General features: G+C 48.4%; 1 protein-coding gene across 1 annotated transcript in view; it reads left to right on the top strand.

Annotated features, from left to right (window-relative positions):
• MYSM1 (Myb like, SWIRM and MPN domains 1) overlaps positions 1-15995 on the top strand; it is a 49381-nt gene that overhangs the window by 2629 nt on the left and 30757 nt on the right. Inside the window, exons 2-7 of the mRNA XM_040360832.1 lie at positions 2233-2311; positions 6783-6853; positions 8288-8365; positions 12320-12349; positions 13459-13537; positions 14840-14938. Coding sequence (XP_040216766.1) covers positions 2233-2311; positions 6783-6853; positions 8288-8365; positions 12320-12349; positions 13459-13537; positions 14840-14938 — 436 coding nt within the window. The remainder of the gene's footprint in view (positions 1-2232; positions 2312-6782; positions 6854-8287; positions 8366-12319; positions 12350-13458; positions 13538-14839; positions 14939-15995) is intronic.

Genomic DNA, 15995 nt, shown 5'->3' with positions numbered 1-15995 from the left:
GATGAATAATAGGGCCACTGATGTCACCAGCAATCCACCTCTTTGTTTACGCATTCTGCGGGAGATGAATAATGGGGCCACTGACGTCGCCTGCACCCCACCTCTTTGTTTACGCATGCTGCGGGGAGATGAAAAATAGGGCCACTGACGTCACCAGCAATCCACCTCTTTGTTTACGCATGCTGCGGGGAGATGAATAATAGGGCCACTGACGTCACCTGCACCCCACCTCTTTGTTTACACATGCTGCAGGGAGATGAATAATAGGGCCACTGACGTCACCAGCAATCCACCTCTTTGTTTACGCATGCTGCGGGGAGATGAATAATAGGGCCACTGACGTCACCAGCACCCCACCTCTTTGTTTACGCATGCTGCGGGGAGATGAATAATAGGGCCACTGATGTCACCAGCACCCCACCTCTTTGTTTTACGCATGTTGCGGGGAGATGAATAATAGGGCCACTGACGTCACCAGCACCCCACCTCTTTGTTTACGCATGCTGCGGGGAGATGAAAAATAGGGCCACTGATGTCACCAGCGATCCACCTCTTGGTTTGCGCATGCTGCGGGGAGATGAATAATAGGGCCACTGACGTCACCAGCACCCCACCTCTTTGTTTACGCATGCTGCGGAGATATGAATAATAGGGCCACTGATGTCACCAGCGATCCACCTCTTGGTTTGCGCATGCTGCGGGGAGATGAATAATAGGGCCACTGACGTCACCAGCACCCCACCTCTTTGTTTTACGCATGTTGCGGGGAGATGAATAATAGGGCCACTGACGTCACCAGCACCCCACCTCTTTGTTTACGCATGCTGCGGGGAGATGAATAATAGGGCCACTGATGTCACCAGCACCCCACCTCTTTGTTTTACGCATGTTGCGGGGAGATGAATAATAGGGCCACTGACGTCACCAGCACCCCACCTCTTTGTTTACGCATGCTGCGGGGAGATGAAAAATAGGGCCACTGACGTCACCAGCGATCCACCTCTTGGTTTGCGCATGCTGCGGGGAGATGAATAATAGGGCCACTGACGTCACCTGCACCCCACCTCTTTGTTTTACGCATGTTGCGGGGAGATGAATAATAGGGCCACTGACGTCACCAGCACCCCACCTCTTTGTTTACGCATGCTGCGGAGATATGAATAATAGGGCCACTGATGTCACCAGCGATCCACCTCTTGGTTTGCGCATGCTGCGGGGAGATGAATAATAGGGCCACTGACGTCACCAGCACCCCACCTCTTTGTTTTACGCATGTTGCGGGGAGATGAATAATAGGGCCACTGACGTCACCAGCACCCCACCTCTTTGTTTTACGCATGTTGCGGGGAGATGAATAATAGGGCCACTGACGTCACCAGCACCCCACCTCTTTGTTTACGCATGCTGCGGGGAGATGAAAAATAGGGCCACTGATGTCACCAGCGATCCACCTCTTGGTTTGCGCATGCTGCGGGGAGATGAATAATAGGGCCACTGACGTCACCTGCACCCCACCTCTTTGTTTACGCATGCTGCGGAGATATGAATAATAGGGCCACTGATGTCACCAGCGATCCACCTCTTGGTTTGCGCATGCTGCGGAGATATGAATAATAGGGCCACTGATGTCACCAGCGATCCACCTCTTGGTTTGCGCATGCTGCGGAGATATGAATAATAGGGCCACTGACGTCACCAGCACCCCACCTCTTTGTTTACGCATGCTGCGGGGAGATGAATAATAGGGCCACTGACGTCACCAGCACCCCACCTCTTTGTTTACGCATGTTGCGGGGAGATTAATTATAGGGCCACTGACGTCACCAGCAACCCACCTCTTTGTTTACGCATGTTGCGGGGAGATTAATTATAGGGCCACTGACGTCACCTGCACCCCACCTCTTTGTTTACGCATGCTGCAGGGAGATGAATAATAGGGCCACTGACGTCACCTGCACCCCACCTCTTTGTTTTACGCATGCTGCGGGAGATGAATAAAGCGTCCCACAGCTGATTGGACTAGAAAATAGCGCAAATTTTTGTTTAGCCAATGCCTGAGCTCCCCTCTAGTCAGGACCTGCATCCTGTACTGCTGAGGTAGTACACAGCTCATGGCGGGGGGGTGGGGCTTTGGTCTTTTTGCCTTGGATGATAATGGACATTGTCCCAACATGGATGTTTGTAAAACAACAAAAAAAAGATCTAATATGTTTATTTTATTTTTCCTTCCAGGAAGTGCGAGGAGCTGAGCTCTGGGTTTGTTCCCGGTCACTATCTGGATTCTGTGTGGAAGAGCAATGAAGACCTCACTGTGAGTCCATCAGGGCTGATTTACTAAGGGAGTAGGGACTGTTCACTTGTTGGTAAATATGGGCAGCATGGTGGACTAGGGGTTAGCACTCCTTCCTTATAGAGATGAGCTCAGGGGTCCTCTAAACCAGGGCTCGAAAAAAATCCCGGGCGCCAGGTCGCCATGGCGACTAGAAATAGTGTCCTGGCGACTTGGCTTGGAAGGGGGGCAAAAAAAAAAAAAAAATTTTTTTTTTTTTGTTTTTTGTGAGCTGGGGCCATCTGGTGGTGAGCCGTTGGTATTACAAGTTATTACCACCAGATGTGAGCTGGCGCCATCTGGTGGTGGCCGTTGGAAGTTAAGCATTACAAGTTAAACAGCAATTCTAATGTTGTTTTTCACTATTTTCACTGCCATCTTCTTCCCTCTAATTAGAACCCCCAAACATTATATATATTTTTTATCCTAACACCCTAGAGAATAAAATGGCGATCGTTGCAATACTTTCTGTCACGCCGTATTTGCGCAGCGGTCTTACAAGCGCACTTTTTTGGTGAAAAAATTACACTTTTTTTAATTAAAAAATAAGACAACAGTAAAGTTATCCCCATTTTTTTTTTTTTTTTTATATTATGAAAGATAATGTTACGCCGAGTAAATTCATACCCAACAAGTCACGCTTCAAAATTGCGTCCGCTCGTGGAATGCCGACAAACTTTTACCCTTTAAAATCTTCATAGGCGACGTTTAAAAAAAATCTACAGGTTGCATGTTTTGAGTTACAGAGGAGGTCTAGGGCTAGAATTATTGCTCTCGCTCTACCAATCGCGGCGATACCTCACATGTGTGGTTTGAACACCGTTTACATATGCGGGCGCTGCTCACGTATGTGTTCGCTTCTGCGCGCAAGCTCGACCGGCCGCGTTTTCTGGCTCCTAACTTTTTTACCTGGCTCCTAGATTCCAAATCAACTCTGCTCTAAACTCATCTCTCTCCAAACATGAAAGTCACAATATTTTCTAGTCCAGTCATCTGTGAGCCGGGTCATTCGCCTCCTAGCAGCACATGTAAACAAAGGGGTGGGGTGCTGGTGACGTCAGTGCCCTTATATGGTCATATGCCCATATTTAGTCAATGACAACGAGATGTAAACAAAGGGGTGGGATGCTAGCGATGTCAATTGCATTATATGGACCCATGCTGATATTTAGTTAACCACTTAAGCCCCGCGGACCAATATGCTGCTAAATGCCCAAAGGCGTTTTTACAATTCGGCACTGCGTCGCTTTAACAGACAATTGCGCACTCGTGCGACGTGGCTCCCAAACAAAATTGGCGTCCTTTTTTCCCCACAAATAGAGATTTCTTTTGGTGGTATTTGATCACCTCTGCGGTTTTTATTTTTTGCGCTATAAACAAAAATAGAGCGACAATTTGGAAAAAAATGCAATATTTTTTACTTTTTTCTATAATAAATATCCCCCAAAAATATATATAACATTTTTTTTCCCTCAGTTTAGGCCGATACGTATTCTTCTACATATTTTTGGTAAAAAAAATCGCAATAAGCGTTTATCGATTGGTTTGCGCAAAATTTATAGCGTTTACAAAATAGGGGATATTTTTATTGCATTTTTATCAAAAAAAAATTTTTTACTACTATTGGCGGCGATCAGCGATTTTTTTCGTGACTGCGACATTATGGCGGACACTTCGGACAATTTTGACACATTTTTGGGACCATTGTCATTTTCACAGCAAAAAAATGCATTTAAATTGCATTCTTTATTGTGAAAATGACAGTTGCAGTTTGGGAGTTAACCACAGGGGGCGCTGAACGTGTTAGGCTTCACCTAGTGTGTGTTTACAACTGTAGGGGGGTGTGGCTGTAGGTCTGATGTCATCGATTGTGTCTCCCCTATAAAGGGGATGACACGATCGATATGCCGCCACAGTGAAGCACGGGGGAAGCCGTGTTTACATACGGCTCTCCCCGTTCTTCAGCTCCGGGGAGCGATCGCGACGGAGTGGCTATAAACGAATAGCCGCGCCGTCGTCCCGGATCGCTCCCCGAGGGAATCCGCACGCAGCGGGGGGGGGTCCCGATCGGAACCCCGACCTGCGGAAAGGCGGGGACGTATATATACGCCCATCTGCCTGTCCGTGCCATTTTGCGGTTGTAAATAGTCGTGCGACGGGCGTTAAGTGGTTAATGACATTGAAACCTAAACAAAGGGGTGAGATGTTGGTGACTTCATTGACTAAATATGGGTATGTGTCCATATAAGGGCACTGACATCACCAGCATCCCGCCCCTTTGTTTACATGTGGTGGGGAATGACCCCGACCCACAGCTGATTGGATTAGAAAATAGCACAGCTTTTGGGTTTGGATAGAGATGAGTTTGTGGAACCTCCCAAGATCATCTCTTCTACCTTACAGCGCTGGGATCCTCGGTTCAAATTCCACCCAGGATTCTACCTGCATGGAGTGTGCATGTGCTTCCTGTGCTTGAGTGGGTTCTCTCCCACACCCCAGAGACTTAATGGGAGGTTAATTGGCCCCCATCCTTAGATTGCTGTAAGCTCCTTGAGGGCAGGGACTGATGTAAGTGTACAGCAGGGCTCAAAATTTCAAGTCCTGAGCTACTAGCCAGGCCTTAAGAGTTACTCGCCACCAGTTGCCCCACCCAACCCCTACCCTGCCCCTATACACGCCCCCATAAAGTATCATATTTTATATGCCGCCCCCCAGCTCTCTCACAAATACTCCCCAGTTCTCTCGCCAATGCCGCCCCCCAGCTCTTTTCTCTCGCCAATGCCACCTTCCCAGCTCTCTCACTAATGCCGCCCCCCCAGCTCTCTCACTAATGCCGCCCCCCAGCTCTCTCACTAATGCCGCCCCCCCCAGCTCTCTCACTAATGCCGCCCCCCCAGCTCTCTCACAAATACTCCCCAACTCTCTCACTAATTCCGCCCCCCCCAACTCTCACTAATGCAACCCCCCGCTCTCTCACTAATACTCCCCAACTCTCTCACTAATGCCGCCCCCCAACTCTCTTACCAATGCCACCCACCCCAGCTCTCTCACAAATAGTCCCAAACTCTCTCACTAATGCCGCCCCCCCCAGCTCTCTCACCAATGCCGTCCCCCCCCTCAGCTCTCTCACCAATGCCGCCCCTCAGCTCTCTCACCAATACCGCCCCCAGCTCTCTCACAAATACCACCCCCCCAGCTCTCTTACCAAGACCGCCCCCCCAGCTCTCTCACCAATGCCGCCCCCCAGCTTTCTCACCAATGCCGCCCCTTAGCTCTCTCACCAAGACCGCCCCCCCAGCTCTCTCACCAATGCTGCCCCCCAGCTCTCTCACCAATGCTGTACCCCCAACTCTCTCACTACTGCCCCAGCTCTCTTACCAATGCTGCCCCCCAGCTCCCTTACCAATGCTGCCCCCCAGCTCTCACCAATGCCGCGCCCCCAACTCTCTCACTTCTGCCCCAGCTCTCTTACCAATTCTGCCCCCCAGCTCTCTCACCAATGCTGCCCCCCCCAACTCTCACTTATGGGGCCCCCCCTGCTCTCTCCCCAATGCCGTGCTCCCAACTCTCTAACTACTGCCCCCCTAGCTCTCTTACCAATTCTGCCCCCCAGCTTTCTCACCAATGCCGCGGCCCCAACTCTCACCAATGCCGCGCCCCCATCTCTCACTTTTGGGCTCCCCCCAGCTCTCACCAATGCTGCCCCCAAGATCTCTCACCAATGTCTGCATTGAGATGGGGGAGCAGAGATTGTCAGCAAGCCGGGACGGTTGGGGGTATTGCCTCCTCTCCTCCCCTGTGAGCGGGCGAGTGGACATTTTGAGGGCTGCTGTACAGTATGTAAAGTGCTGTGTATATTGTTGTTGAGGCTCTATAAAAAAAAACCTGTAATCAATAGAGAACACATCTTTATTTTCTAACATTCATCATGCAGAATGGACCGTCTCTGCTCCTCTATTACTGCTGCGGCATGGTTGTGTTTTATTTTGATATGTGTTTATTTTTTTATTATTTATATAGCTCTGGCCATTTACATATTGTACAGTCACACCAGTCCCTGTCATCCATCAGTCTAAGCTCTCTATATTATTTAGATACATTAGGGACAACTTAGACAGGAGCCAATTACCCTACCAGTATGACTTTCCGAGTGTGGGAGGAAACCAGAGTACCCGGAGGAAACCCACACAAGCACATCGAGGACATACAAATTCCATGCAGATAGTGTCCTGGCCTGAATTCAAACCCAGAACCCCAATGCTGCAAGGCAGAAGTGCTAACCACTAAGTCATATTTTCTGTATCAGTTCTGACTTTTACCAAGGTGTGGCAGAAGAGGTCATAAGTAAAGTACTACAAGTCCCAGCATGCCTTCTCCCAGTAGTGTGAGTCTCTTTTCTAGTTTCACTGGTCTTTTCTGTTACATTTATCTTTTGCTTTTATATCCCTTCCAGCCCTGGACCCTGGACAGCAGCATCAGCGATGAGAACCGGGCTGTCATTGAGAGGATGCTTCTTGAAGAAGAGTATCCTTCAACTTAAAAAAAAAATAAAAAAAAATGTGTTTTTATTTTTAACCACTTAAGCCCCGGACCAATATGCAGCCTAAAGACCCAAGGTGTTTTTACAGTTCGGGACTGCGTCGCTTTAACAGACAATTGCGCGGTCATGCGACGTGGCTCCCAAACAAATTTAGCGTCCTTTTTTCCCCACAAATAGAGCTTTCTTTTGGTGGTATTTGATCACCTCTGCGTTTTTTATTTTTTGCGCTATAAACAAAAATAGAGCGACAATTTTGAAAAAAATTCAATATTTTTTACTTTTTGCTATAATAAATATCCCCCAAAAATATATATAAAAATGTATTTTTTCCTCAGTTTAGGCCGCAATAAGCGTTTATCGATTGGTTTGCGCAAAATTTATAGCGTTTACAAAATAGGGGATAGTTTTATTGTATTTTTATTATTTTTTTTACTACTAATGGCGGCGATCAGCGATTTTTTTCGTGACTGCGACATTACGGCGGACACTTCGGACAATTTTGACACATTTTTGGGACCATTGTCATTTTCACAGCAAAAAATGCATTTGTGGGGGGGCCCCTCTCCCGCCACCGATAACGGCGATCTCGCGGCGAATCCGCCGCGGAGACCGCCGTTATCGTGTACACCACCGCCCCCTGAAAAGATGAATATCTCGGTTGTGGCAGCAGCTGCTGCCGTTATCGAGATATTCAACTTTAAAAAGAGGACGTCTTTTTGACATGGGGCGGTGGTCAAGAGGTTAAAGAGGTCAAAAACGGGTACGACCGCGCAATTGTCGGTTAAAGCGACGCAGTGCGGAATCGCAAAAAGTGGCCCGGTCTTTAAGCTGCATAATAGTCCGGGGCTTAAGTGGTTAAAGCCGCCATGAAGTCACGCAGGGATGTCAGACTAAGGCTCCATTCACATCTAGGCGGACGAAATCGCGGTACAAATAGCGGCGTATTGTCCGCCTAGATGTGCCCCAGATTGACCCCCTCTATGGAGATGCTTCCCATCTCCTAGCCGAACGCCGAAAGACGCCTGAAAAAAAGGTCCGGGACCTTTTTTCAGGCGGCAGGCGTTCGGCGTGGAGATGTGAACCACCTCCATAGAGGGAAATGTGTTTCCAGCCCTCTGGCGGCAGCGGCGTAGCGCTACAGGCGTAAAAATGGGGCTTAAAGTCGTGTGAACCCAGGCCTAACTCCAGCCTAAAGTTTTTCTGTCAGATTTGGATACAGAGGAAAATGATTAAAATATCAGACTTTTGATTTCTCCCTGTGACACCCATACAAGAAATAGAGGTGAAGTTGTCACCGGGAGAGGAAGGCTCGGCCACGAATATGAAGATTGGCAGAAGTTTTGACCCATTACCTGTAAAGTAAAAACTTTTATGCTTTTGAGTTTTTTTTCCATTTTTTTTCCTTAGCAGTTCTGCAGATATTATTTATCCAACAAGCCGATTCCAGCAAAGTTTTTCTCCGACTCGAACATTGCAGAAAAGGCCGCCATCAAGAGGTCAGTGTTCTGACTCCATGCAATATGGAGGACAGCGATGGTATAGGGCTTACAGGGGAATTAGATATCATTGGGAGGCATCGTGGTGACTGTGTGGTTAGTGTAGTATGTGCGCCTTTCCTTGTAGTTCACAAACATAAACTATATTGTCAAAAGTATTGGGACGCCTGCCTTTACACGCATGTGAACTTTAATGGCATCCCAGTCTTAGTCCGTTGGGTTCAATACTGAGTTGGCCCCGCCCTTTGCAGCCATAACAGCTTCAACTCTTCTGGGAAGGCCGTCCACAAGGTATAGGAGTGTGTCTATGGGAATGTTTGACCATTCTTCCAGAACACATTTTGTGAGGTCAAGGACTGATGTTGGAGGAGAAGGCCTGGCTCAGTCTCCCCTCTAATTCATCCTAAAGGTGTTCTATCGGGTTGAGGTCAGGACTCTGTGCAGGCCAATCAAGTTCTTCCACCCCAAACTCGCTCATCCATGTCTTTATGGACCTTACTTTGTGCACTGGTTAAAATTATTTGGTGGAGGGGGGATTATGGTGTGGGGGAGGGGGATTATGGTGTGGGAGGTGGTTTTTCAGGGGTTGGGTTTGGCCCCTTAGTTCCAGTGAAGGGAACTCTTAAGATGTGTGCATGCGCTGGTGACATCACTGGCTGCTACAAATGTGAATATATTGCTAAATGTTGCACGTATTTTATTTTAATGTATTTATTTTAGGTTTACCTGTAGGTAGAAGTCGGTCAGGAATCCCGACGGGAAAAAAGAGAGCTGGTTCTTTTTTTTTTTTGCCGACAGGTTTGGCATTTTTCCCGTTGGGAAAACTGCGAGGGAGCATACACACAGGGCCGATCCTATATCCTGTATCATGTCTGCAGTCTCTGACCGTCTCCTGTATCATGTCTGCAGTCTCTGACCGTCTCCTATATCATGTCTGCAGTCTCTGACCGTCTCCTGTATCATGTCTGCAGTCTCTGACCGTCTCCTGTATCATGTCTGCAGTCTCTGACCGTCTCCTATATCATGTCTGCAGTCTCTGACCATCTCCTGTATCATGTCTGCAGTCTCTGACCGTCTCCTATATCATGTCTGCAGTCTCTGACCGTCTCCTGTATCATGTCTGCAGTCTCTGACCGTCTCCTGTATCATGTCTGCAGTCTCTGACCGTCTCCTGTATCATGTCTGCAGTCTCTGACCGTCTCCTATATCATGTCTGCAGTCTCTGACCATCTCCTGTATCATGTCTGCAGTCTCTGATCGTCTCCTGTATTATGTCTGCAGTCTCTGACCGTCTCCTGTATCATGTCTGTAGTATGTCTGGGGGTCTTTCTAACAGACTCTCTAACAGAAGCCCTCTGTGTCCATCAGAGAGCCCCCCCTCCCTCCAGGTCCCAATAAAGTACTCTGCTTCTCTTCCTGTATTTTGTTTATTGTTAAGAGATCATGTAAGGATCCCAGGATAATGAAGACTTTGTGGGGGGAGCATCTCTGTGGTTGAGTCATTGCCATAGAAACATTTGTAAAGAGGAGGAGTTAGTAAAATGACCACGCCCATGTGGGGGGCGCCAGAAATATTTCTGCACCCAGGCGCCTGTGACCCTAGGATCGGCCCTGCGTACACACACGGCCGGGATTCAAAAGCTCTCATCGCAGTTTTCCCGTCGGAAAACCCGGTCGGGTGTACGAGGAATCAGGGTGGACTTACACTTTTTCAATAATGAAATTAAAAATGAAAACCGGATCCCTTTTTAGAGATTTTCCTGATTTTTATAAAATTAAAAATGAATATACATAAGACACGCAGAAAACAAAGAAATAAAAAAGCAACAAAAAAAAAGTTTATTAGGGATATGCGGGATTATCAGAATAAAGAAGTCTTCAGATGGTGAAGTATGAATAGAGATACTGATAAGAATAACAAAGAGATTCATCATCAGAAGTCCTCAGCCGTTAACAATGAGGTGATATTAAATATGGTGGGAGGATGAATGATGACCGTAATGAAAAAGTGGGCTGAATAAAGCTCAGTCTAAAAAAAAAACATGTTTAAAAAAAAAGGCCCCCGGAGAGAACTTATAAGGATAGTTATCGTTGGGAAACTTCCACACTTCTCTATGTATTTAAAGATCAGTCTGCTCACATCATTTGTAATAAAACATCTTTGCCCTTCTGAAGCTTCCCTTCAACCACTTTGCATATTATTTTATATATACTGTGATTCTGTACTTGCCAAATATGCGGCAGAAATCTCCCTCCACTGAGTATGGTGGGTGGGGGTGGGCATCTGTGCTAAAAAGGGAATTTATTTTCTTGGAGGGGGGGGGGGGGGTGGTGTGCTATAGAAGGTAATATGTTGAGAGGGGTGGGGGCGAATTTGTGCTAGGAAGAATTTTTTCTTCTTCTTGTGTGGGGGGGATTTGTGCTAGCAGGAATGATTGGGGGGATTTGTGGTAGGAGGGGAATTTTTTTGGGGGGGGGATTTGTGCTAGAATGGGGGATTTGGAGAATTTATGATGGGAGGGGAATTTGGAGGGGAGAGGATTTGTGCTCACGGGATGGGTGGATTTGTGCTGCACTCTGTATGTGGCGCACTCCTCCTCAACTTTATACCTAGCGCACTCTTGAGCTCTGCACCCTGTTCGTAGCGCACTCTTGAGCTCTGCACCCTGTACGTAGCGCACTCTTGAGCTCTGCACCCTGTACGTAGCGCACTCTTGAGCTCTGCACCCTGTACGTAGCGCACTCTTGAGCTCTGCACCCAGTACGTAGCGCACTCTTGAGCTCTGCACTCTGTACGTAGCGCACTCTTGAGCTCTGCACCCTGTACGTACGTAGCGTACGCTTGAGCTCTGCACCCTGTACATAGCGCACTCTTGAGCTCTGCACCCTGTACGTAGCGCACTCTTGAGCTCTGCACCCTGTACGTAGCGCACTCTTGAGCTCTGCACCCTGTACGTAGCGCACTCTTGAGCTCTGCACCCTGTACGTACGTAGCGCACGCTTGAGCTCTGCACCCTGTACGTACGTAGCGCACGCTTGAGCTCTGCACCCTGTACGTACGTAGCGCACTCTTGAGCTCTGCACCCTGTACGTAGCGCACGCTTGAGCTCTGCACCCTGTACGCACGTAGCGCACGCTTGAGCTCTGCACCCTGTACGTACGTAGCGCACGCTTGAGCTCTGCACCCTGTACGTACGTAGCGCACGCTTGAGCTCTGCACCCTGTACGTAGCGCACTCTTGAGCTCTGCACCCTGTACGTAGCGCACTCTTGAGCTCTGCACCCTGTACGTAGCGCACTCTTGAGCTCTGCGCCCCGTACGTAGCGCACTCTTGAGCTCTACACCCTGTACGTAGCGCACTCTTGAGCTCTGCACCCTGATACAACTGGCCCTTTGAGGGTAAACATGCAGCTGATGCAGCCAGCAATGAAATTGGATTTAACTACCCTGTGTTGGTGAATGCTATATGTGTCCAGTGCCCAACCTGTGTCTCGAGGTACCCAGCAGTCTGGTACTTGTTGTGCGGCCCTCTGACCTTAGCAGTCTGGAGCAGGAGCATTGATTTATAAAGGAATAACAGAAGTGATCTCTACTAGCCTCATGAATCAGGTCCCCAGGCTATTCGTGTCTTATGCATGTCACCTTCAGTCTCCATTTAACTATGTAGCCTATCCTCAGACTCTCCATATCATTCCCTTCCTCTAGTACAGTGATAGCGAACCTTGGCACCCCAGATGTTTTGGAACTACATTTGCTATGATGCTCATGCACTCTGCAGTGTAGTTCGCCATCACTGGTCTAGTATGTCTCCATTCTTTGGGAGTCCTTTCCAGCATTACATATACTGAACATTATGTGCTGCCCTAGTGGGGTCAAGGGCCGGAGTTGAGGATCCCTATACCTCATAATGTTAAATTACTGCTGTATACAATAACATTGCTTTCTTACTTTCAGGAGCCCCCAGAAGAAAACTGCTCGTGTCCCGTAAGTACTTAGTCTGTGAGTGCTTCGTGTGTCCGGGGTTCAGTCTGATTTGGTTGATACCGCGCACATTATATTGCTGTAATCTTGGTGAAGAATGGATGTCCCATGTACAGATAGAAATTAAATATAATGGGCCAGATTCAGGAAGCTATTGTGGTTGCGCGGCGCAATAGCTGTTTTTCTCCCGCGTAGCGAATGCCCCTGATTCAAGAACATCGCTACGCGGACTGCAGCCTAGGATATGACAGACATAAGCCTCCTTATGCCTTCATATCTCAGGCTGTATTCTTGCGTTGGCCGCTAGGGGGAGCGGCCATTGTGATCGGCGTATAGTATGCAAATTGCATACTACCACCGATTCACAAAAGTTGCGCGGGCCCTGCGCACGCAAGGTACGGAGTTTCCGTACGGCGACTTTAGCGCAAGGTTGCTCCTGCTGTAGCAGGGACAGCCAATGCTAAAGTATAGCCGCCCTTCCCGCTCGTGAAATTTAAATTTCACGTCGTTTACGTAAGTGAATCGTGAATGGCGCTGGACGCCATTCACGTTCACTTAGAAGCAAATGACGTCGGGAACGTTTCCAGACGGAGCATGCGCTGTTAGCTCGGCGCGGGAGCGCGCCTAATTTAAATGATTCCCGCCCCCGGCGGGATCATTTACATTAGGCGCCCTTACGCCGGGCTATTTAGCATATCGCCCGCGCAATTTACGGAGCTACTGCTCCGTGAATCGCGGTCATTTCAAAATATTTGCGTGGGCGCAGAGCAAAAATCGTTGCCCTTTGCCCACGCAAATATTGCGTGGATCTACCTGAATCTGGCCCAATGTGTATATATATTAAATATAATGTGTGTGTGTGTGTATATATATGTGTATATATATGTGTATATATATATATATAATATATATTAAATATAATGTGTGTGTGTGTGTGTGTGTATATATACATATATATATGGCTCCTAACTTTTTTAGCTGGCTCCTAGATTCCAAGCAAATTTGTCAAACCCTGATTTACACACACATATATGAGTTTGAGGTAGACCTTAGACGTTGTTCTCACTCCACATTTTGCTTTATCGTAAAACTTCTTTTGTCATTGTGTTCAGGATCCGATCTCCCTCTAAGCCCAGTAGCGGAGCTGTGAAGTGGACGGTGGAGGAGAGAGATCTATTTGAGCAGGGGCTGGTAAGCAGATTTATGTCACACTTCTGTCACAGTTCTTCTGTGGCTTTAAAATGTTTAACCCATGAAAAATAAAATTTAGATTCTGGTCCCTTAAAGCAGATTACACGGCACAGCGCTTCTGCTATGTAATCTGATTATCAGTGCAAGCTAATAAATGCCCATCGCTGCTGCCTATCAGTGCCAGCTATCAGTGCCAGCTATCAGTGCCACCTCATTAGTGCCCATCAGTGAAGGAGAAAAATTACCCGTTTCCAAACTTTTTATAACAAACTATGAAACAATTTTTTTTTTATTTTTCTTAAATATATACCGTATATTCTCGAGTATAAGCCGAGTTTTTCAGCACATTTTTTTTTTTGTGCTGTAAATCCCCCCTCGGCTTATACTCGAGTCACCTTTTTGTGCCTGATCTCCCGGATTTTGGGGGTCCCCGGCTGGCTGGCTGTAGGACCCCAAACTTGGCACACATGTAGCCCCACTCTTCCTCTACAAGTTTGTTGTCCGGGGGACCTACGGCCGGGGAGCACCGATTTTTCAAAACCGGGCACCCCTTCCATAGACTCCCATGTTAAATGGTAATTTTTCTGGTTACTTTGGGGACCCGGTACCGGCTGGTCGTAGGTCCCCTGGACCTGGAACTTTGCACACATGTAGCCCCACAAGTGTGCAAAGTTTGTTGTCCGGGGGACCTACAGCTGGGGAGCACCAATTTTTCAAAGCCGGGCACCCCTTCCATAGACTCCCATGTTAAACGTCAGTCTAGTCATGGGCACAGTGAGGCATGGGCACAGTGAGGCACAGTGAGGCATGGACACAGTGAGGCATGCACATGGACACAGTAAGGCACAGTGAGGCATGCAGATGGACACCCTAGGCGTATACTCGAGTCAGTAAGTTTTTTGTGGTAAAATTAGGTGCCTCGGCTTATTTTCTGGTCGGCTTATACTCGAGTATATACGGTATATTTTTTTAAATGCCACTAAAAGAAAAAAATGATAAAAATGCCAAATGGGTACAGTGCTGCATGACCGCGCAATTGTCATTCAAAGTGTGGCAAAGCTGAAAATTGGCCTGTGCATGAAGGGGGTAAAAGTGCCCAGTAGGCAAGTGGTTAAAAGTATGACTAAAGCAGTTTTGGCCATATTTCTCTTTTGGGTCATAGAGGTGCACTTACATGTGACCCAGAATCAGTCGGCAGCGGTCTAAATCCGTCTCGTTACACGCTGGACGGAGTCCCTATGCTCAGACAACCTGAAGATGTTGGCGCTTCTTGAAAGCTTTTTCTACCTCTTCTCTCCTTAGGCAAAGTTTGGCAGAAGATGGACGAACATTGCCAGGCTGATAGGGAGCCGCACGGTGCTACAGGTCAAGAGCTACGCCAGGCAGTATTTTAAGAATAAGGTAATCGCGTTCCCCAAAAATCTTATAAAGTGTGATGTTCACGTAATTATACATTCCTTTGTTCCTCAACATGCAGTTGAAATGTTTTAACCGAACAGCCGCCGTCATTATACTGCAGCAGGTTGGCACAGCTGTGCAAATCGCCGTAGACAGGTACCTGTCAAAAAAGAAGGTACCCGCTCCACCCCAAAAGGTGCCAAATGTGAAAGAAGCAAACAAGCGAAGCTTCCCCTTTGGGGTGGAGCTCCACTTTAGGATTGAGTTTGGTGAGAGGGGTTGACAGGCTCCACATCTCCAACATCCCCTTAGAAGCTGCTTCTGCAGAATGTAGGTGTGCGATCTGGTGATCATTTGCTTGAGTCATTTGGGGTGGCGTCCCATAGACTTCAATGCAAAGGGGCATCCCATAGACTTCAATGCAAAGGGGCATCCCATTGACTTCAATGCAAAAGGGCGTCGCCTTGCCTTCAATGCAAAGGGGCGTCGCCTTGCCTTCAGTGCAAAGGGGCGTCGCCTTGCCTTCAGTGCAAAGGGGCGTCGCCTTGCCTTCAGTGCAAAGGGGCGTCGCCTTGCCTTCAGTGCAAAGGGGCGTCGCCTTGCCTTCAGTGCAAAGGGGCGTCGCCTTGCCTTCAGTGCAAAGGGGCGTCGCCTTGCCTTCAGTGCAAAGGGGCGTCGCCTTGCCTTCAGTGCAAAGGGGCGTCGCCTTGCCTTCAGTGCAAAGGGGCGTCGCCTTGCCTTCAATGCAAAGGGGGCGTCGCCTTGCCTTCAATGCAAAGGGGGCGTCCCGTTGGCTTCAATGCAAAGGGGGCGTCCCGTTGGCTTCAATGCAAAGGGGGCGTCCCGTTGGCTTCAATGCAAAGGGAGCGTCCCGTTGGCTTCAATGCAAAGGGGGCGTCCCGTTGGCTTCAATGCAAAGGGGGCGTCCCGTTGGCTTCAATGCAAAGGGGGCGTCCCGTTGGCTTCAATGCAAAGGGGGCGTCCCGTTGGCTTCAATGCAAAGGGGGCGTCCCGTTGGCTTCAATGCAAAGGGGGCGTCCCGTTGCCTTCAATGCAAAGG

The sequence above is a fragment of the Rana temporaria genome, chromosome 7, assembly GCF_905171775.1.
Source record: "Rana temporaria chromosome 7, aRanTem1.1, whole genome shotgun sequence".
Classification (NCBI taxonomy): Eukaryota; Metazoa; Chordata; class Amphibia; order Anura; family Ranidae; genus Rana; species Rana temporaria.
Note: the sequence above shows the minus strand (reverse complement) of the source record. Positions and strands in the feature narration are given on the sequence as shown.